The sequence below is a fragment of the Bison bison genome, unplaced genomic scaffold (genome assembly GCF_000754665.1).
Source record: "Bison bison bison isolate TAMUID 2011002044 unplaced genomic scaffold, Bison_UMD1.0 scf7180017864212, whole genome shotgun sequence".
NCBI lineage: Eukaryota > Metazoa > Chordata > Mammalia > Artiodactyla > Bovidae > Bison > Bison bison.
The window spans coordinates 3880102-3902891 of NW_011494784.1; the positions used below are offsets into that span (position 1 = coordinate 3880102).

The 22790-nt window shown below is 39.8% G+C and overlaps 1 protein-coding gene and 1 long non-coding RNA gene across 7 annotated transcripts in view; one reads left to right on the forward strand and one right to left on the reverse strand.

The window, feature by feature from the left end:
- Positions 1–22790, forward strand: part of LOC104992151 — a 64241-nt gene that overhangs the window by 10894 nt on the left and 30557 nt on the right. The window contains exon 1 of one of the 2 annotated variants that reach the window (XR_825671.1): positions 20712–22740. The exons of the other annotated variant lie outside the window; for it this stretch is intronic. This is a non-coding gene — a long non-coding RNA (uncharacterized LOC104992151). Of the gene's footprint in view, positions 1–20711; positions 22741–22790 lie in introns of those variants that run through there. 2 annotated transcript variants of the gene reach the window in all.
- PRUNE2 (prune homolog 2 (Drosophila)) overlaps positions 9114–22790 on the reverse strand; it is a 295177-nt gene continuing 281500 nt past the window's right edge. For 3 of the 5 annotated variants that reach the window (XM_010844906.1, XM_010844905.1, XM_010844907.1), the window contains 2 exons: positions 18944–18991; positions 9114–12355 (listed from right to left, as the gene is read on the reverse strand). In XM_010844906.1, coding sequence (XP_010843208.1) covers positions 12325–12355; positions 18944–18991 — 79 coding nt within the window. In that variant the 3' untranslated portion in view covers positions 9114–12324. The remainder of the gene's footprint in view (positions 12356–18943; positions 18992–22790) is intronic. The other 2 variants (XM_010844909.1, XM_010844908.1) reach the window with 1 other exon arrangement.

The following is a 22790-nucleotide window of genomic DNA, read 5'->3' on the forward strand; positions in this document are numbered from 1 at the left end:
TTTTCTGGGCTCCAAAATCACTACAGATGGTGACTGCAGCCATGAAATTAAAAGACACTTACTCCTTGGAAGGAAAGTTATGACCAACCTAGATAGCATATTGAAAAGCAGAGACATTACTTTCCCAACAAAGGTTCATCTAGTCAAGGCTGTGGTTTTTCCTGTGGTCATGTATGGATGTGAGAGTTGGACTGTGAAGAAGGCTGAGCACCAAAGAATTAATGCTTTTGAACTGTGGTGTTGGAGAAGACTCTTGAGAGTCCCTTGGACTGCAAGGAGATCCAATCAGTCCATTCTGAAGGAGATCAGCCCTGGGATTTCTTTGGAAGGAATGATGCTAAAGCTGAAACTCCAGTACTTTGGCCACCTCATGCGAAGAGTTGACTCATTGGAAAAGACTCTGATGCTGGGAGGGATTGGGGGCAAGAGGAGAAGGGGATGACAGAGGATGAGATGGCTGGATGGCATCACTGACTTGATGGATGTGAGTCTGAGTGAACTCCGGGAGTTGGTGATGGACAGGGAAGCCTGGTGTGCTGCGATTCATGGGGTTGCAAAGAATCGGACATGACTGAGCGACTGATCTGATCTGGGAGTGAGGCTTCTTTTTCTTCTGAGCTCATTGGTCATTCCAGTATTTCTCAGGAGTGACTTGAGAATGTCAACATTCCTTGTGACCTTAGAGGGAGCTGCATTTTCAGAAGGCTGGCCTTTGGTGTCTCCATCCTCGTGAGCTTGAAGACTTCTCATCTCTTTAGTATGAGACAGAAGTGGGCCAGATCAGTCCTTAAATATATCCTTTCTTTATTCTTCATGGCTGTCAATCCATTGAATTAATATATCTGCAAACCAGACTCTAGGTCATTCTGTCCATAACATTATTAACTAGTCAACCAGAAAAACAGGAAGTTGACAGCTTTTTGAGATGGACTTGCATTCTATCACAGCATTCTGTATATAATGGATTGTTCTGTGCCCTGTATAGCCTGGGAGGAGGGAAAGGTGCAGGGAGAGAAAGAGGCTTGTAGTCAGGATTTTTAGGCTTTATCAGAGGTCAGAGAAGCATACCTTGTTGAACTTATGAGTCTGATCTACAATCCAGAGACATATACATGCCTTCAGGAGCTGGGAGCCCCATCGTGGCCTTCTTTCAGAGAACCTCAGGGACAAAACGTGGGGGTAGATAGTAGGGCAACTGACTGAGTTTATTGGTGAAACATCTCTTGATTTGATCCTTACAGCCACAGGAATAGTGTTTGAGTGTCTTCAGGGCAGTGTGGCCTAGGACAGGTTATTAAATGCCAAGTGGATTAAGAAAAATTCTCAGATTTTCAAACTAAAACACTCTCTTGCAAATCAGTAGGTAGAAAAATAAGTATCTCAACTTAAAAAAATGGTAAAGGATATAAACAGTCAATCCACAGAAGAAGAAATATGGATAACAGACGATAAATATATATATAAAGGAGTTCAGTTTTACTAATTTCAAGAAAATGCAATTAAAAACAATGGTATCATCTTTCTAAATTCCATATATATGCGTTAGTATACTGTATTGGTGTTTTTCTTTCTGGCTTACTTCATTCTATATAATAGGCTCCAGTTTCATCCACCTCATTAGAACTGATTCAAATGTATTCTTTTTAATGGCTGAGTAATACTCCATTGTGTATATGTACCATATCTTTCTGTGGCAGATTCATTTTGATATTTGGCAAAACCAATACAATACTGTAAAGTTTAAAAATAAAATAAAAAAATATAAAAACAATGGTATCAAAAAAAGAAAAAAAATGGTAACTTTTTCTTGCTTTCAGAATGGTCAAAATTAAAAACATATCAAAGCCTAGTATCGACAAGTATTGACAAAGGTTTTGTTTCCTTGACTAGATTCTAGCCAGGCTCCTCTGAGCCCTCTTCTTGACTAGCTCCCAACCTTGGCCTATGAAAACTACAAATTATCAACAAAAATGGTTTTGTCAACCCCTCTGCCCCCACATTAAAAGACTTCAGCACTGACAATTTCTAACTGCTCCAGGTCACATCCCTAGGATGACCCAAGTTCCGCTTAAATTGCCTGCCTGAGTAAAGTCAAGACTGTCAAAAGAGTTTTCTGTTGGTTCTAGCCAACACCTGACTCTTGACCCCTGAACCCCCTTTCTTGGAGCATTTAGTAAAAGGCCTTACAACTGTGAATCCTACCTCTGTCCCTTTGAGATATAGCCTATCCCCTACAATTCAGGAGTGTCTTTCTAAAGGACCTGAAACCCATTCCACTAAAATGCATTCATCAGGAAGGCTGGGGCCTGTTTCCCAGTCTCTGTGAGGGGGGTGACTCCTGGTTTCAGTAACTGCCAGCTGGCAAACACAGCTGTCATAATCAGCACTGACACTGACACACTCTGATTTTTCACTTCCCTTACTCTGCTGAGCCCCAGTTCACCTTCCTCTCTTCTCCTTCATTTTCTCTTTAAAATACCCAGTTACCTCTGTACCGATCAAAGCTGACTTCAGTTTACACCGAACCTCCTTCCCCATTGCAATAACATATTACTTGTTAAAATCTGTCCTTAGCCATTTTAACTAATATCTAGTTCTGTTAATCTCTGACAGCATGTGGAGAAATGCAGTGTCTCATACAGTGACAGTCTAAATTAATGTAATTATTTCTTAGGTGGTTTAGCAGTGTTTGTCAACAATTTAAATTTTTTTCAGCTGAGGTATACTACTTCTAGGAAATTATCAAAAAGAATTTTGGACATGGAGAGATAATCAGAACACAAACTCTGCCTCTCTTTCTCTCTGCTGCTGCTGCTGCTACTAAGTCGCTTCAGTTATATCCGACTCTCTGCAACCCCACAGACGGCAGCCCACCAGGCTCCCCCGTCCCTGGGATTCTCCAGGCAAGGACACTGGAGTGGGTTGCCATTTCCTTCTCCAGTGCATTAAAGTGAAAAGTGAAAGTGAAATCGCTCAGTCGTGTCCAACTCTTAGTGATCCCATGGACTGCAGCCCACCAGGCTCCTCTGTCCATGGGATTTTCTAGGCAAGAGTACTGGAGTGGGGTGCCATTGCCTTCTCCCTACATACATAAAAAATTTATGATGATATATATGGAAAGATTTTCCAGATAAATGCATTATCATGTATTAATAAACAGTGATGTGATTGAATGGTAAGACTGGGTGATTTTACTCTCTACTCTGTACTTTCTATATTATTTATTTTTCAATAAGCATGTATTTTTCCTGAAACAGAAAATGAAGCTATTTTATTTTATATGTTGAGAAAATCAATTAGAACAAGAGGTATCAATGACCAGCATGAGGACAATTCAAATATGCAAGGACCACTGGTCTGTGTTTTTGTTCCAGTGCTGACTCACCAGCTGTGTGATCTTGAGTATGTCACATAAACATCGAGTTCCTACCAGGATGTTACTTGTGCTTGCATTCCGGTGGTGATACCAGGAGAGACTGTTTTCCTTTCCTATTCTTCTGTATTTTCCAGTTTTTAGAAAATGATCATGAATCACTTTTAATGATGGCAAATAACCAATATGAAACTATACAAAATTCGTTCATTCTCTTTATAAGAAAAGGGTGCAAACCAGTATGGACGTTTGGAAATTATTATTCTGGTGAGGAAATAATTTTAAACAGAATGTAAAGATGTTTTTATGTATGTATTTAGCTGCACCAGGTCTTCACTGTGGCATAAAGGACGTTTTAGTTGAAGCATGCGCACTCTTAAGTTGCGGCATGTGGGATCTAGTTCCTTCCCTGACCAGGGATGGATGGATGCCAAAGAGGAATAACATGAATCCAACAGGGAAACCCAAATCAGGACCCTCTGCATTGGGAGCGAGGAGTCTTAGCCAATGGACCACTGGGGAAGTCCCCACAGATGTTTTTTATATTGGAAATTCCTCCTCTATTGAGTTTTCAAATAGGAAAGCCTTTTTATGAGTCCTTTGCTCAAAAAAAGTACTTTTTTTTCCTTTCACAGTTAATAAGTATTGGGGAGTTGCTGTGAGTGTATATAACTATCTTGTTGTTCAGTATGATATAAATTCATGGAATCGTATTTTATTCAACAGATTATAATCTATTAGCATGATTATTTATTTTGATCTTCAAACTGTCCCAAATCTGACCAGTGGGAGCCCCTTCAAGCTCTGTATTTTTTGACACATCCCCATCAAAAGCCGTATAGACAGAATCTTCTTCAGGTGTTCAAATGAATATCACCAGGATACAATGAGAAAAATACAAATCAGTTGTGAGTTATAAATGCCGAAGAAGATGAATAACCTGAATCCAACAAAGAATCCCAAATCAAGACACATTCTACAGAATACTGTGAGAGATCTTAAGTGTCAGTGTTTTTCAAAACTAGTCTTTCCAGTCAAAGAAAGACTAAAGAATTGTTCTAGATTGAAGGAAACTAGAGACATGTGACAACTAAATATCACATGTGGTTCTGAACTGGTGTCGAGACCAGCTCGACAAGCGGGGTTTCCGCAAGTGTGATACGGCGAGAGAATGAGAAACGAGACACTAGAATTCAGAGAAAAGCGAGGATCAGGGAACCAACACCGCTCCAAGGTGAAGGTCCCGAAACTGAATCCAAGCAGCTTTATTAGACTTCCAGCCGTGAATGAAAGAATGTGCAGGGAGTTAAATTATAACTCATGTGGACTTCAGGGCCAAAGAACAAAATGATCATTAACCATTGAGTAATTAGGAAACAGTAATCAATAACAAATCAGTAACTAAGACTAATATTCTTATCTATAGATTTTCCATCAGATACGTAAAACATGTGGCTCTGAGATGCCAGTTGAGAAACAGTCTGGGGTCAGTTTTCCGACCCCAGGATCATATCTTGTTTTCAAGATTATGAACTGTTCCCTCTGGACTTGTTCCAAGAGTCTCATACCTTATAGCATCCAGTTTATCAATAATTATAAATTTCTTTTGCGGCCCTTGCTGGGGCCTGCTTTTCTTTTATTCTTCCTGTCTCCTACAAACTGGATCCTTTTACTTTAAAGGATAAATTTGAACAGGTGAAACTTGAATGGCATCTGTGGATTAGATCATAGTAATGTTTCAGTGTTAATTTCCTGGCTTTGATAGTTGTATTAGGTTATGAGAAGAATGTCCTTGATTGTAGGAAGTATACTAAACATCTAGAGGTGAGGAGGCATTATGTAGACAACTTATTCTCAAATATTTCAGGAAAAGTAATTTTTTTCTTCTGTTCTTGCAAGTTTGAGATGGTTTCCAAATAAAAAGTAAAAACCAGAAGTAAACTGAGCAAAAATAAGAGATGGAAAAGTTGGAAGGAGCTAGAGGTAGCATGCAATGGCACCCCACTCCAGTATTCTTGCCTGGAAAATCCCATGGACGGAGGAGCCTGGTAGGCTGCAGTCCATAGAGTCGCGAAGAGTTGGACACGACTGAGCGACTTCACTTTCACTTTTAACTTTCATGCATTGGAGAAGGAAATGGCAACCCACTCCAGTGTTCTTGCCTGGAGAATCCCAGGGACGGGGGAGCCTGGTGGGCTGCCGTCTATGGGGTCGCACAGAGTTGGACACGACTGAAGCGACTTAGCAGCAGCAGCAGAGGTAGAATAAGACAGAAGTGGCATAAAATGGCTATATCTGAGAGAAGAGGAAGAGGATTAAAGAGAATTAGTCTATTTAAAAAAGGAAGTGGGAGAGAAAACAAGAGGCTAACATGGTTAGGTGGGGTTGGCACTGGTTTGGGAGGAGTTGGCAAGTTAACAGACAAAAGATTGAGTGAGTGCAAAGATGAAGAACAGGGTGGGGGAAAACTAATATTTATTGAATGCCTTCTATTATTAAGTATTAGGCTGGACATTTAAATCCCATTTAGCTCTTACATAAGTTTGTAAGATAAGAGTTTTATCCACATTTTTTAAATGAATAAACTAAGGTTCAAAGAAGTTGAGTAGTCCAAAATAATATAACTGGTAACAGAAGCAGGATTTAAATCCCAGTATGTGTAATTTCAGTGAGAATGGGATAGTAGAGAAATGGTCCTAACAGGTCATAGAAGAGGAACAATTTAATTTTTTCCCCAGAGAATGGAGGGAGCCCAGAGACTGAGTGAGAAAATGATGGTGGGGGTTTGGAGGTTGGGATTGAAACTGGATCTTGAATAATTTGAAAAGACGTGCTAGTTGAAGTCATTGGGGAAAGGGTAGAACCGTAAAGAAGAGAAACATTGAGAAACACCATCATTTACAGTGAGAAGAGCACAAAGAGGAGCTTGCAGAAGGCTAAGGGGGCGTGATAGGATGACGTCAAAGAAGGTGCCCGATGGTCCCAGCTCCCCAGGGTTCACATCGTGTGCAATCCTCTCCCCTTGGGTGGGGCTGGATCTGGTGACTTGCTTCTAATCAATGGAATGCAGCAAAATTGGCAGGATGTCACTTCTGTGATAAGGTTATAAAAATGGCCCCCTCCCTCTTGTTAGCAAATTCTCTCTTCTTGTTGTCAGGGAAACAAGGTGCCATGTTGCAGAGGTCCGTGAGGCAGAGAACTGAGGGTAGCCTCCATCTAACTGCCAACAAGGAATGAGGCCCTCAGTTCAACAACCTTCCAAAAACTGAATCTTGCCAACAGCCATGTGAATGAACTTGGCAGATTCTTTCCCAGTTGAACCTCTTGCAAAAGGGAGCCATAAACTTTGTCAGCATCTTGATGACATCAGTCTTGTGAGAGACCTTGAGCCAACACTGTGGTTGCCAGCCTGTGAGATGCCTTAAAGTAGAGGACCTAGCTAAGATGTATCAGGATTTCCAATTTATAGAAAATGAGATAATAAATGTGTGATGTTCAGGCTGCTAAGTCTTGGCATACACAGTTGATTTTCATTATTTAAGAATTCCCATAACTGCAAATTCTCCTATTCACTAAAATTTATTTTAACCCCAAATCCATGTTCCTCTTGTTTTCATGATCATTTACAGACATATACAGAAAGGTGAAAGTTGACTTATCTGATGCACATGTTCCCAGATGAGGTTGAACAAAGCAAAACTCACCTTTCTGGTTCCAGTTCTCACACTGTAAATACACAACTTTTTCATAGTCTATTTAGTGTAATGTCTTTGGAATTTTGTGATTTTTCTTGCTAATTTTACTATTTAGTCTCCAAGCATAGAGCTGAAGTACTGTCTAATGTTCCTAAGTGCAAGGAAATGTGCCTTACAGAGAAAATCCATGTAACAGATGATCTTCATTCAGGCGTGAGTTATATTCAGGATTTGGCTGTGAATTCAATGTGGCTGTGAGTTCAATGTTAATGTGACTCAACAAGATACCATTAAAGAAAGCGTCTGTAAAAAGAAGCACATATAAAATAAGATTAGTTATTGATCACTTGATGGAAATGTGACCAGAGGCTCACAGGAACCTAACCCTGTTTTCCTGTAGGAGCGGTGGTTCAGTATGCACTGATTCAATATTCTCTTTGCCTTAATAGGATGTAACTTCCTTAAATAATGAGAATTCACTGTAATTTGTTAAGTACCAATAGATAACAAATATGGGGAGAGAAAAGACAATTCAATTCACCAATCTATGGGAGAAGAGTTTCACAAGGAGGGCATGATTAAGCATCGAGGGTGTAGGTGTCTCACTCAGGGTAAGACAAGAGTTAGTGGATGGCAATTATTGGTGTCTGTCATCTGAGTATCACTAAAATGGCTATATATTGAAAATAAATAATTTTGCTTGACTAAAGAGAATTGTTTTGAATGGATGTGAATGAAACTCTAGGAAAATTAGCTTCACAGAGCAATCTCCTTGCTTTATAAAGCCTACAACTGTGTGAGGATTGATGTGTAAGAAGGCACCAGTTTTATTAAAATCTCCATGACTGTTCAGGGTTGGGTAGCCCAGGACAGGCTTCTGGCAGCTGCAGAGCACTGATGCAGCCAATGCAGAGAAATGTTAAAACCACAGGAGATGCAGTAGAAGGGAACAGCCCCTTGATATCCCAAAGCACCTTAACACGGCTTTTCTATGATCTATGGCTGAAAGTTTAAGGTATTTTCATTTTAGTTACTTTAACTTCAGCCAATTAAAAAGCTTATTATTTATTTTGATTTTTAATTAGACTTCTAGCTTCATTCTGGGTCCCCACTCCTACCCTTACCCCCGTACTCACTCTAATGAGCATGCCAAGTCATTAACTGTGCATGGGCTTTGTAGAATATTGTGTGTGGGGGGGGTTAGAGTTTACATAAATGACACTTGACTATAAATACTGAGTTCTTATTTTTCCACTCTGCCCCATGATTGAAGTGTTGCTCTCTCAGTGTATAATTTGCTTCTGGTAGCTGTGTCAATACCATGTGTGTATCCTCCACATTTCACCCATCCTTTCCCCTAGTGCTGGATGCCTAACCTGCCTCCCATCCCCACAACCATAGTTAGGTGATGGGAGCAGAATGAACGTAACTGCCACCTTGTAATATCGTGCCCTTCATTTGCCTGTCAGTACCTCTCAGTCTTCTCTTGTCCTTCTGCTCTTAGTTAGGTAGAGGACAGTATCCACCAGCACTAAATCTTAGATCACGAAGACATGAAGTGTCTCACCTTTTGTAAAGCAACTTCTCATTTGGTTATTCCAACAAACTTTCTGAGAGGCAGAGGCACACATTTGTTTATAAGGTTAAAAAAAAAAATCTCAGTGGTAATTCCCAGTGCTGTTTGATGGTTGTGAAAGTAAAAATTAAAGAACCTAAATTTAAAATGGTATTTAATCCATTTTAATTAAAAAATAAACCTCTGCTCTGGAAAGATAAGGGACAGAGAAAGGAAAAGTTGACAAAATCAAGTAACCATGAAACTGAGAGATGCTTCCAAAGTGAGAAATTGCTTTCTCAGGAAGCAAACAACACATTTTGAAAGTGTAGCTGTTTGAGGCATGGAAAACAAAAATGAAAAGGGAATAAAGTTTGGGTGACTAGAATGCCTCTAGCTGAGGGCCCAGCTAGACTGACATCCAGATAAGACCTCCTGCAAAGTGAGCTGGAAATAGATTCTTACTGACTCAGAGAAAGAATGCCATCACTTGTGGAATCATTTTTTTTTATTTCTGAATTATACAGAGAGGTTATATATATATATATATATATATGAATATATATATAGTGTTGTTACATATCTTTATATTATCAATTCACACTATTTAGATAGAATTTATTTACTAAAACAAAGACCTAATAGATACTTTATTCTGAGCAATCCAATACATGGTAGAAAAAAACCTTTAAACATATAAAAGATTCATTTGTGCACATCTAAATATTTCTAAGGGAGCAAACTACAGAGGCATTATGATTAATTAGATGAGAGTTGCAAAATCAGTACCATAACTGAATACTTAAAACGAGACCTTAATAACACAAAGGCCTGGTGTAGTGACTTCCTCACATATGTCGGTATTATGTCTTAGAAGATAATCCCGTAAAACATTGTATGGCTTCAACAGGAACTTCCGGGTTTTCTTCCACCCTTAGCTATTGCCCTCAGACAGACTTTCTTACTCCTTGACAATATCTTCTGTGCAGATTTTTGTTCTTTCTCTTAATCAAGGAGCTAAGTGAATAGCAGTTGACACTTTGGGAAAACAATACTTTGGCCCCAGTGACCCCTTGGTTCCCTTAACAACAAATCTACAGGAAAAGTGCAAACAGTTCCCAGAAGTCAGAACCAAAGCAAGAATGCTCAGAATGCAAAAGCTAGATAGCTAATGGTGTGAATGTTTACATCTGTCTACTTATTTGCTGAAGGGTTATTTTTTTCAGAATTCTTCTAGGCTTCTATTCACTTGATTTGAATTTACATGGTAGCTTTTATCTAGCACGTGCAATTAAATTTTCTTTTTAAGATAATAAAATAGCAGATGCCTAACTATCAGAATGGTTATGCAGCCCATTGAACAGTCCAAACAAAATCATTGATCAGGAAAGATGCTCATAATTTCCACATAGGAAGATAAAACTCCAAACAGAATACCACCTGAGTAGCCTTCCATGAACAGGCTGGACAAGTTCAAAGACAATGTAAATGCTAAGGCTGTTGTTGTGTCTGGCTGACTGTCACAAGAACCTTTTACGGACAGCTGTATGTCCTCCAGTTCATACCTCTAAGCTGAACACTGAATTCTTCATTACTTCCTGTGGCTAAGGGGACCACATAATTCATCTTCCAAAATGGGACTTTACTGAGTGAGAGAGCATTAATAATAATGATGCCAGGGCAACAGTGAGCAAACTGGGTGAACAAATTGGGAAACCAGGTCATTGCGCTTATGTCCATGCTAAGTTCTGGGAAAGGCACAATTTGGGCTGCCAAAGGTGGAGGTGGGCTGTGCAAGAAGACGTGCTCCAGGGTTTTTCTATCAGACAAGCCAGATGTTATGAGGGTGGAGACCCAGAAGAATGATCTAGTAGGATACCAAGTGGAAAGGGATTGAGAAGGGGACATAGTAACTATGGCTTATGGAGGAGAGAGAGCTGACCTGTGTGTATGAAGGCATGTCTGGCAGGTGCAGGACAGACATGAAGCAGATGAAGGCAGTGAAATTCAGAAACCTGTGCAAAGATGTCTACTTCAAAGCTTGTGATACCCAGGGCTCGACATGTCCCTGAAAGCTCTCCCAGAGACAGTTATCACCCTCAGACTATGGTGGAACCCTGGTCTCCACTACAGTTTAATTTTGAAGAGCTTGTTAACAATATGTGATAGTGGAGTCTGTGAATAGTTTCCAGGGTAAGGACAGGACCTCAGCAACACCTCTGAACAGCCAGAAGCCTTCTAAGCAGGCTTCACTTTGGGTTGTGTAAACACAACCTGAGCCATGTGTTCATGGCTAGGACTCCTTGCCTTTGTCAGCAGGTGTGAGTCTTACTGATTTGTGGATGCCAAAAGTTTACTTTTTTAAGAGGAAATTAGTTTGCAGCCTAATTTGTGCATACTGTTAGAAAAACCAGCATCTGAGTACAAATGGGAGGCCGAGGAAGGTTGCATGGGCTGGCACAGGGCTCAGCAAATGCTGTCTATAGAGAGTCAATGTTTTAGGCCCCATGGGCCACATGGTCTGTGGCAGTTACTGCATTCTGCTGCTGTAAGACGAAAGTAGCTGCAGAGAGTCTGTCAACAAATTTGTGTGGCCATGTTTCAATCAGACGTTATTTATGGGGACTGAAATTTGATAGTTTTCTTATGTCATGACATATTAAAAAATTTTTTTCAACCCAAAGCATGAAAACCGTTCTTGAAGGCCATGTGGAAACAGGTCGGGGTGCTAGATTTACCAACCCCTCCCTCCTCTAGAGGCCCATGAGTTCTAAACCATGCTGGTATTTTAAAAAACATATGAAGACTATAAAGAACTATTTTGCAAAGGATAGTACATACTCATATTTAATTTTAAGCCTGTGAGTGTGTTAAAGCAGATTATGTTTTATAATGCATATGAGAGAGATTCAGATAACTCAGTGTTACCAAAGAATGAATTTCTGAGGGGCTGCCTTCCACAGTATCCTTAGCACTTAAAGTGTGACATCTTGAACTAAGTTCATGGCTTGAATCAAAGACAGCTACCAGAAATGTGAACATTGATCCTTAAGTTTCTCAGTTTGGAGGTCCTCAACATTCACTGAAGAAATGACTTTTTTAAAAAACCAAATTCACAGAAAACACAATGCCCATTTTGATAACTAAAATGAAATTGGTGTGAATTAGGAAACCTGGCTTCCTTTGGAGATGTTAGAATAAATGTGGACAAGAAACAAGTGGATGCTTAACTGACGTGGTCTCACACCTGTGTCTATGTATGGCTGTCTTAAGCAAGCTTAGGGTTTGAAAGGTGGAGTTTATTTTATTTATTTTAAACTTGAAGTGATCACCAAGGAGAAACCCACTCACAGTGAATAGCGGACTGCAGTTACCTCAGTGGTCAACAACAGTCAACAAAGAGACGAAATACCACTGTACCAAGGGTTAATGAAATATTGAAATGGAAGGTCCTACTTTCTTGCTAAGGTTCAACTAAAATCTTTGAGGCACATAATTGGCAAAATAGGAAAATACACACAATTCCATAAAACATGTTAAGAGTAAACAGATTCTCTTACTGTTTTTCCCCTTAGAAATTTAGAATGGCAGCAGGTAGTGCAAGTGGAAACAGAGTACCATCAGTGCTCTCTCTTCCAGGTAGGTATGTTTCAACAGAACCACGAAGCAGAAAAGCAGCCCCTTCCTCCAGATGTGGCCAACTAGGGCTTTTCTTTCAGCTTCAGATTAATACTTTGAAAAGAAAGGAAGAAAAAAAAATGAGCAACATGAAAAACTGAATAAGAAACAGTAACGATTCAGGGAGCCTGTGCTTGTTGCTTTTTTTCCTGAGGACTTGTTGAAAATAATTCATGCACATTTCTTATACTAGACCAATCTGGTAAAAACACAGTTTTCCCCGAGTTGCCAAGCCTTTCTCTAAAAGATGGAGTCTGTTTATTTTTGCCAAACTGTTTCTAGAAGCATTTTACACCTTTCAAAATGATCTAGAGGGCAAAAGACTTGTGCCAGCTCATTTTTAAATGGGTTAAGGAATATTATTGCATTTTGGAAATCCACCTTTCCTTTTTTGTAAATGACTGTTTCTTGAGAGGCAAATAAATGATCTGCCTGATATAAGGAATATATGACAAGTGCTAAATTATGACAGTGGTAAACAATAAAACAATGGCAAAAAACCCTCCAGTATTTTCTTAAAAAAAAAAAAATTTTTTTTTTTCCAGGACTTTCCTGGTGGTCCAGTGGTTAAGACTCTGCACTTCCAATGCAGGCGGCCAGGGTTCAATCTCTGGTCAGGGAACCAGATCCCACGCTGCAGCTAGGACCTGGCACAGTCAAGTAAATAAATGATAAAATCAAAGACAAAAGACTGGATACATTGAAAGACATATAATACATTTTTTCCTCATTATAAAAGAAGCACATGTTTATTTTTCTATTTCTGAAAATTACAGAAAACGATGAAGAAAAATAAAATTTTAAAGTTACTTGTTGGGCCATCATCCAAATAAAACCACTGTTGACATTTTTTCATGCGTAGCACCTTTGATGCTTCCTCCCAGATAAAGTGTCTTGGAGTTTTAAAAATTGTATGTTAAATTCATCAAAAGTACATTTCTAACGTGAAAAGTTATAACCTTGCTACTACGTGTATGACCCTGGAAACATGAGGCTAAACGAAAGAAGCCAGCCCTAAAGCTCATGTGACTGCATTCATAGGAAAGGCCCAGAACAGGCAGATATAGTCAGGAAGTAGGCTGCTGGTTGTCAGGGACTTGGGGTGAAGGGAAATGGGAGTGACAGAGTAATTTACAAGTGAGGAAAATGTTCTAAAATTGATTGTGGTGTTGCTTGCACAACTCAGTGACACTGTTGAGCCACTGAACTGTGTAGTTTAAATGAGTAAATTTTATCTCAATAAAGCTGTTTTTAAAAAGCACAACTCAAAATCACATTGAGGTACTACCTCACAGCCATGAACATGGCTATGATCTAAAAAAATAGGAAAAAAGTGCTAACGAAGATGCTGAGAAAAGGAAACCCTTGTGTACTGTTGTTAGGAATGTAAATTAGTGCAGCTATTAAGGGAAATAATATAGAAGTTCCTCAAAAAATTAAAAATAGAACTCCCATATAACCCAGAATTCCACTTCTCTAGATATATATTTAAAATAACGGAAAATGGGGACTCGAACAGATATTTTTACACCCACGTTCATAACAGCAATGTTCACAAAAGCTAGAAAGAGGAAGCCACCTAAGTGTCCACTGATGGGTGAATGGATAACAAAATTTGGTGTATACCTATAATGATAGGTCGCCATTTCCTCCTCCAGGATAATGAATATTATTCAGCCTTTAAAAGGAAGGAAACTAGAACATAGATGAACCTTGAGGACATTATGGCAAGTGAAAGAAGCCAGTTGTAAAAAGACAAATATCGTGCAATTCCACTAGAGCAAATTTATAAAGACAGACAGTAGAAGGGGTGGTGTGTAGTGGGGTGGGAGTTGTGATGTAATGGGAACAGAGTTTTCGTTTTGCAAGACCGAAAAGTTATGGAGATTGATTGCCCAACATGAATGTACTTAATATTACTGAATTGTATACTTGAAAATGGTTAAGATAGTATATTTTGTGTTAGCTGTATTTTATCATATTTTAGGGAAAAAAAAAAAAAAAACCTAATAAGCCAAGTGCAAGCATTACCCTGGGCCACCCATCCCTCCCCACAGGCAGAGGCCACCTTGCTCCCGAATCATCTGTGATTTCCATGACCGCACATGCTGGGTTCTGCGTGCTTCTGAAGAGTGTGTGTGACATGTCCCTGGGTGTGAGGGACCGGCTTTCACCTCCAGGGTACATATTGGGGACTTGTTGGCTGTGACTCCACTGTTTTCACTCTCACCCTCCAACACTTTCTAAAGCCAAAGGATTTGCCTGAAAAGGGCACAGCTACCTTAATGAGATGGATTCTTATAACCTAAGAAAAACTTGTTTTTAAAGAATGTCTCCTGAGTTTGGTGACCAAAATGTAATAAATGTTTTCTCTGAGAGTCTATTTCTATTTTGTATATAAGTTCATTTGTATCATTTTTTTTAGACTCCATATATAAGTGGTATCATATGGTATTCATCTGATTTAGTATGATAATCTCTAGGTCAAGTGAAAATAATCTGAATATGTATACACACACACACACACACACACACACACTGAATCACTACTATACACCTTACACTGACACAACATTGTAAATCAACTATACTTCAATTAAAAAAAAATATATGAAAAAAAGGAAAGAGAATGTCTGTTGAGTTTCCAAATATCTAGGGAATAAGCCAAAAATGTCTTTGGGCCACTTGAGTCTTTCTTCTACCTCTTGTGAACATATCACAGTTTTCTGACACCTACCAGAGAAACTGACTACAGCCAGTGAACACGCAGAGGAGGAAACGAAAGAAAAATGTTCTGTTTGAATCGGGCAATTTGGGAAGTATGTGCGGATTTCGCTTAGATCTGCCCTTCCTCTCTCTGGAGGGAGGGAGGCCTTACATTTATATGTTGCAAAGGTTACTGTGCTTTACTTGTGGAATCTGCAGCAAATGAGCCCTGTTCATTCTCATAGTTCTGCAAATAAAGCTAACCCATCCAGGGTACAGCAGTAAGGCATACTCCTTTGAGGTACCCTCAGCAATTCTACCATTTCTTAGCCCTGGGGCCTTGGCCAGGCTACCTGTCTTTTCTAAGTCTCCATTTCTATATCTGCAAAATAGAATAGCTTGCTAAGGATTAGTCTAAAGTGTTTTCAATTATACATAATGAACATACAGTACATGTCTATTATTAGTAGCAGTAATATTAGTTCAGTAGTAAGTGGAGAAGGCAATGGCACCCCACTCCAGTACTCTTGCCTGGAAAATCCCATGGACAGAGGAGCCTGGTAGGCTGTAGTCCATGGGGTCGCTAAGAGTCGGACACGACTGAACGACTTCACTTTCACTTTTCACTTTCATGCATTGGAGAAGGAAATGGCAACCCACTCCAGTGTTCTTGCCTGGAGAATCCCAGGGACAGGGGAGCCTGGTGGGCTGCCGTCTATGGGGTCACACAGAGTTGGACACGACTGAAGCGACTTAGCAGTAGCAGCAGCAGTAGAGTAAGTAATAGTAGCAGTTCAGTGTCTCTGAAATGAGAAAACCATATCTCACTGCTTAATTACTCTACTTGCAATAATCTTCTGTCCTTTGGGAGTTTTCAAACCCAGCCATACTGACTATTAGGAGAGGCCAGGTTGTCATGGATATTAATCTCTTTTTTATGCCCTCAAGGATCTGACTTGTTTCCTTATCAACAGGGTTTTTACCAAAAAGGTGTCTGTCTTCTTTTTATCCACTCTGACCCATCAATCTTTTTCTAATATGCTTTTCCAAAAAACAGGTCCTTTTGTTTTTGCTTCAAAAATGTGTTTCCCAGCTGCAGTTATTCCCAAAAGAATATATTAAGTTTGACTGATGATTGGAATTTTATTGGTATTTACATGGTGGTGGCTCAGTGTCTTTCATAGACCAAGAGAATATTTATTAAATCAAAATTTGGAGCACACTGTCTGAAAAGTAGAATCTGGGTCAAAATACTTGAAAGCATCTTTAAAAGTTTAAAGTATACATGGTCACTTTGTTTCACCATCAAGGCACCTGATAAAAATCTGAAAACAACAGACCATTTTGAAGCACTTCATTTTTCATACTGACTTTTTTGTAAACCTTTTAGGGTTTAATTTATCCCTTCAGTTTTTGGTACACAAATGCTGAGAGACTGAAATTTAATCATCGAGTTTATGGAAAGAGCAAGAAGATAGTCAAAAGTGGATGCTTTTTAAGTAAATCCAGGAAACCACCTGAAGATTACAAGGCAGCAGTGGTCTTGTGGAGCTAATGAAGCTATGGACAACACTATTAATTTAAGCCTCCCCGCATAGACCCACTTCTGGACCATGTACACTTTTTATGTAAAAATATAAAAAGTCATGTTGCAGGTTTTAGGAGGTGAATGAAAAAAATAAAATCCTAACCTGAGTGTGAAGGAGACAAACATCTGGATTACTTTTCAAAATAGTATGCTTTGGAAAAAAAACTTAACTTTTAATCAGAATTCAAACATGAAAGGAGCATTCCTCACTGGGCAGATGGGCTTCACTTTCTATAACCTAATTTTCCAGTGAGACATAGTAACTTTTTGATAATTTTCTATAGGCTATTTTTGGCTCCTAATATGTGTTAAATGAGGTTTTTTTGTTCTTTGTTTTTTACAAAGTATCAGACAACATTGTTTAATGATAAACCTGTTTTCTATAAGAAGAGTGGGAGATGGACTTAACCTTCCCTTCTCTCTCTGAGGAAATGAGAGGCCATGACAGCATCAGCACACTGTACGTCTTATTCTTGGCCTAATTGAGCTCCTTGGAAGAGTGTTTGCCCATTTTTCAGCTTATCCATTTAATACTAGCTATAGAAGGTGTAAAATGCTTCCACTCAGAAACTAGAAGGTAAATGAAGCCTCTTAGTCTGATGCTAAATAAAGCCAGAAATCCAGAGCAGGAAGTCAGCAAAAAAAAAATCTTGGCCACTCTGGCCCCTCATCCCAGATCTCATCCTCCACACTGTGATCATGTGCCTGGTAAGAAAGAGCTTAGGAAAGAGAGGGCTGATGAAAGGGGAAGCAGGGAGACTAATATTTTCTAAGAAATGGCAAGTAACATTAACAATTTGCATCCCCCCCACCCCCATCCCCATGCCCAGCCCTGGAATGAAGCCCAACCAGAAGCGGTGTTTTGCCCTCTTCCCAACCCAGACAGCCTCATATACAGATGGGGAGCAAAACAGACAAGGCAAGCAGAGGAGTGGGTAAGCCCGCAGATGTAGCAGCTGTAGGTTAGTGAGGGACCTTCTGCCCACGCAGCTCGTTAGCTGTAGGTGCAGGACTCTGCTCTAGGGGGCGCTGCTTTGCTGAGAGAGGGATGATTTGCCAAAAAAAAAATCTTTTTTTTAGATGGACTATGGTATTTTTGTTTTGTAGAATTTTCGCGTGGCAGTTTGCTCGAAGCAATTGCTGTCTTCATCTCAAAAAGGTGGGACCAGTAAAACCTTCAGAAAAGTAGCTGTGCGATTTCAAAGGTCTTCTTTAAGGCTTTTGTTCTTTGTCAGTAAAGACCTTCCCTTGAGTTTTTGTGCATAAACTTCCTTATAAGGTCACCGTGGCAACTCCCGAGCCAGTGCACCGGGATTTTCCAGTTTCCCTTCAGACCTCCTCCAGGGAAAAGGAGGTCACAAGAGAACACAAGGTGACAATAGCGGATATATTTAAATGCGGATCTTTGCCCCTCCTTCTGGATTCCTGTGGAGGAGGACAATGTTAAATTCTCCACAACCCACACCCAATTAAGAGCCCGTGATTGGAGGGCCAAGTTCTCTCTGAGAACATGATAGTGATCACAGCTTATTCCCTGAAACTGACGGGACAGCAGTGAACCCTTTTGTTTTAGGCTTAAATTTTGTCCTCCCTGGTTAGATCAGAGGTTGAACACCCATTCCAGCATCAAGGCCACCTGTCTCTGACTTTAAAACCACAACCACTGGGTCTGGAACTGCACTGCAAAGGCTCCAGTCCCAGCTCCGGGCCATTCTTCAAGTTGAACAGCTTATCTCTCTATGCTGCTCTTTCCTTATCTGTACAGTGTACTTCCTTGGCTTGTTTTGAGGATAAAAATGAGATAGGGTGGGTGCAGCTTTTTACTTAGAACTTGGCACATGGTAAACACATGCTCAATTTTTATTTCTCACAGGATGAGGCTAGATGGACAAGATCATTTCTAAAGTTCCATCCAGGCTGAGCTGCCTCTTGAATTTTCTAAATAAGGATGTTTTCTCTCCCACCCACCAAAATAATGATTTCAAATGGAAGTCCCTACTTTCACTAATTAAAATATGGATGATGTAATTCAGAAAACAGTTGGATTCTTCTTGCCCAAATGCTTTTACATCTGGCTCTAATATTCATTTTCTCCTCATTTTGGGGCTGGAAAAATAGAACACCAAGTAAAGACTTGGGTTTTCCTTAAGACATCTAATGGTGATCATGAATGAGATGGTGTTAAGCTGACACATTTTTTTTTAAGTTTATAATTTCAGGCATAGAGAACATGAAAGCTGAACATCTAAACGGTGTTTACCCAATCCTCAATGTATTTTTGTCTTTCAGAGCCCAGCCATACAATACAATGAGTAACCACATAATTGTTATTGATGGTGAATTCTTACTCCTTCTCCATAGAAGACATTTCTGGATCATTGTAAAGGCAGCTAGTTCTGAGTGCAAGGGGAAAAAAAAGGAAGCAGTAAACATTCTCTCTACTGTTACCACTTTATAAACAGGACAGATTTGAACTTTTTAAACCGGTTAGACAACAGAGGATAAGATGGTTGGATGGCATCACCAACTCGATGGACTTGAGTTTGAGCAAGGTCCAGGAGTTGGTGATGGATAGGGAAGCCTGGCGTGCTGTAGTCCATGGGGTTGCAAAGAGTCAGACACGACTGAGTGATGGAATTGAACTGAAACTGATTAGTGTGGTCCCATTGCTACTACTGAACACGTCTAATCTACACCTGAACAGACGAAGAGACTAAGCTCTGATTCTTTTACCGTCAGTTTTGCAAACAGTAATTGCTCCTGATTCAGAAGCATAAAAGGAAGATTGAAAACTCCCAAGACCTCCATGTCTCTTCTATCCTTGTTATTTTCTTCCTGACTTTTAAATCTATAGTGTTTGGTGAACAGAGTATTACAAATTTTTATTTGTAACCCACATAATATAATATTTTATGCACAAAGGACAATCCCTCTAATTTTATTCATATATGAACCCAGTTAACTTGCAGTTTTCACAACAATGAAGATTTTCCAAGACACTAAAAGGGAAAATGCCAGTGTCAGCTTTCCTTGGTATTGTCACAAAAAATGTGACACAGCTCAGCTGTGTTCTGGTCAAACAAGCCAGTCCTGACATTAACCGAAACTGATCATGTCCAGAAAGAAACATGTAACCATAAAATAAGGAGAGTTTTATTACTGTGTATGAACATGTTTATGCTTGTTTGTGTAATATTAAGCTGCTTTTGATATTCTGTGAGATTCCTCTGTTAGCAAATTTCAAAGTTGCTTTAATTTCCAATTATACTTAACACTTCAACTTTTTACTTTTCCCCCCTCTGGTAAATATTTTATTTTCAGCAAACAAACACTATATTAAGAGATTCTGCACTTCCCTGGTGGCTCAGACGGTAAAGAATTCGCCTGTAATGCGGGAGACCTGGGTTTGATCCCTGATTTGGGAGGATCCCCTGGAGGAAGGCATGGCAACCCACTCCAGTATTCTTGCCTGGAGAATCCCCGTGGACAGAGGAGCCTAGCGGGCTACAGTCCATGGGGTCACAAAGAGTTGGACAGGACTGAACGACTAAGCACAGCACAGCATAGCGCTCCTTTTTATACGTGAGAGCTCCTTCTGTAATGTGATAATTTCACAAGCAAAGGTTTCTGTCTACACATAAGAGGTGTGGTTATTAACGTTAGGTATTTTGCAAATGGCAAAAGGCTAGTTCCTTGAGAAAGTCAGAAGGCTTTTCCCCCTCACTCCCTACCCTTCTCTCTGGTGGTGGTATTTTTATAGAAGATAGTTGGCAACTCTAGTGAACGGGAACAGTCAGGCAAGCATTGACAGTGTGCTAGAAAAACCTAGTAAAGCTGAAATGGAAACAAGAAAGGGCAGGCAGTCTTCTAAACCTAGCGTTTCTGCTTTTTAACTTTGCATAACCCTAACCCTAACCCTAACCCACTCCAGTACTCTTGCCTGGAAAATCCCATGGACAGAGGAGCCTGGTAGGCTGCAGTCCATGGGGTCGCTAAGAGTCGGACAGAACTGAGCGCCTTCACTTTCACTTTTCACTTTCATGCATTGGAGAAGGCAATGGCAACCCACTCCAGTGTTCTTGCCTGGAGAATCCCAGGGACGGGGCAGCCTGGTGGCCTGCCGTCTCCGGGGTCTCACAGAGTCAGACACAACTGAAGCGACTTAGCGGCAGCAGCAATCCTTCCAAAGCAAAGAGCAATTTACAGTTCATGTACAACTGTCACTCCAAAGGCAACAGATAGATTCCTCCCCTTCTGCAAAATAAGAATGACTCTCTATGTACAATTTATCCTTTTTAAAATATTTTCTTTCCTGTTCAGAATTTAAGGTTTAAGGAAAAAATAAGACTGGCTGAGGGAATCTCCTTCTGAAAGTCAGTTAGAGGTGAAGGTGGTATCCCTAACGGGGAAAGGGTGAATGTTTAAAAACACTAATAGGACTAAAGCCAAACACTGAACAGATAGGCTTTGTTCCCTAACAGGGTATATGTTTGCTTTTGTTAGAAACAGCCTGAAGCTTTCTAGTTAAGGTCACGTGGAAAGTCAGGGGGCATCTGTTCATAAGAGGAACCTGTAACTATAGATCTGCAGTGATTATGTTTTCTGAACTGCAAGTCATCATCTACAGTCTGTCCAAGGATTGGGGGACCACTTCAGAGGCTCAAAGGTAGTTAAGAAGATATAGTTAGCGTGCGGAAATGGTAGGATTCTGTGGGATTTCGATCATCTGTGGGGTCAACAGTAAAATTCTTTCTCCTTCCACATTTTCAGTTCCTCATAGCTATAATGTCACCATCAGAAGAAGTAAAATTAATGGGGAATTCGGACAGATGGCTTACCCATTGAATTCAAAGCAAGAGCATCGACTTCTGAGGACAAATCTGATTAGTTTTATTCAGCCAGACTCTCCAAGCAAGGTCCTGAGACTGGCAGTATTGGCATTACTGGGAACTTGTTAGCAATACAGATTTTCAGGCCTGCTGATCAGAAACTTTGGGGGTGAGGCCCAGGACACTGTAGGTGATTCTGATGTGCTGTTAAGTTTGAGAAGCACTGCGCCTCAGCAGTGATCTTAGTCTTATGCACATTCACCAATTGATGAAGCAGAAATTTATTGAGCATCTACTATGTACTAGGCATGAGCTTGCTGCTTCCTTTAGGAAGGCGATCAAGACATCTCAGGACCAGCCAAGACCATTTAGATCTTTGGGGAGAGGGTCTGTGGAGGTAGATAAGTAAACCATGAAGAATTTGAGAGAAAAAAGCTACACAACTAAGCCAAAAGTGATAAACGTTCTCTTATGGTAGCTAAGCAGGAAGAGTAGAAATATAGAGGGAAGGTATCTATTGAAGGAGGCAAGATTTTAGGGTAATAATGAGAGCACATGACTATGACTCCATAGTGGGTTTGGCTGGAAAATTACTGATGTTCCCTCCCTATATTTTTGTCTTGAAAACAGCTTCTTAATTTAATAAATCTGTTATCCTAAAAAAAAAAAAAAAAAAGAATTTGAAAGGGAAACTAATTGCTCGCTATCTCTTTGGGGAATCTCATGACAGTGCAATTTGAGCACAGATAAATGCTAACAGGGTACACTGTACCACTATATAGGCACATTTAACGGTAATCTACACTAATGCTAAGCTTTCTACGCAAAAACCTTTCCTTGAATTTTTAACCCAAAAGATCCATGCTTTAGGTAAATAATTCTACAGATTACCTGCTACAAAAATGTAGGGAAAAATATTTTAATGGATTGTTTTCATGACGAACTGGCATTTATATCTATATAGGAAAAGCTTCACTAACTTAGATCTTACTTATTCAGAATTTGTAGTTGTTTAGACATTGTCCAGGCTTTCAGCTTTTGCAATATCTATTAAAATAGGAACAAGTTATAAAAATTAACAGTGTAAGCAACTTTTGCAATGGAGAAGCTTGATGCAGCAAATATTCTTGTTTATATTTAACAGTGTCAGAAAAATTATTTGTGAACTGGAAATAAAATTACTGGATGTTCTTTAGAAGAACTGTTGAGTTGACTTCCTATTGATCTAACAGCTCTGTAGAGGCAGATATTAACTTGCAGATTTTTACTGAGCAGAGATGCAATAGTTTCTGTCCAGTGGAAAAGATCACCCTGAGGTACAGTTTATTGCCCTGTTGAACATTAATCAATTTTGTATCTAAACCAA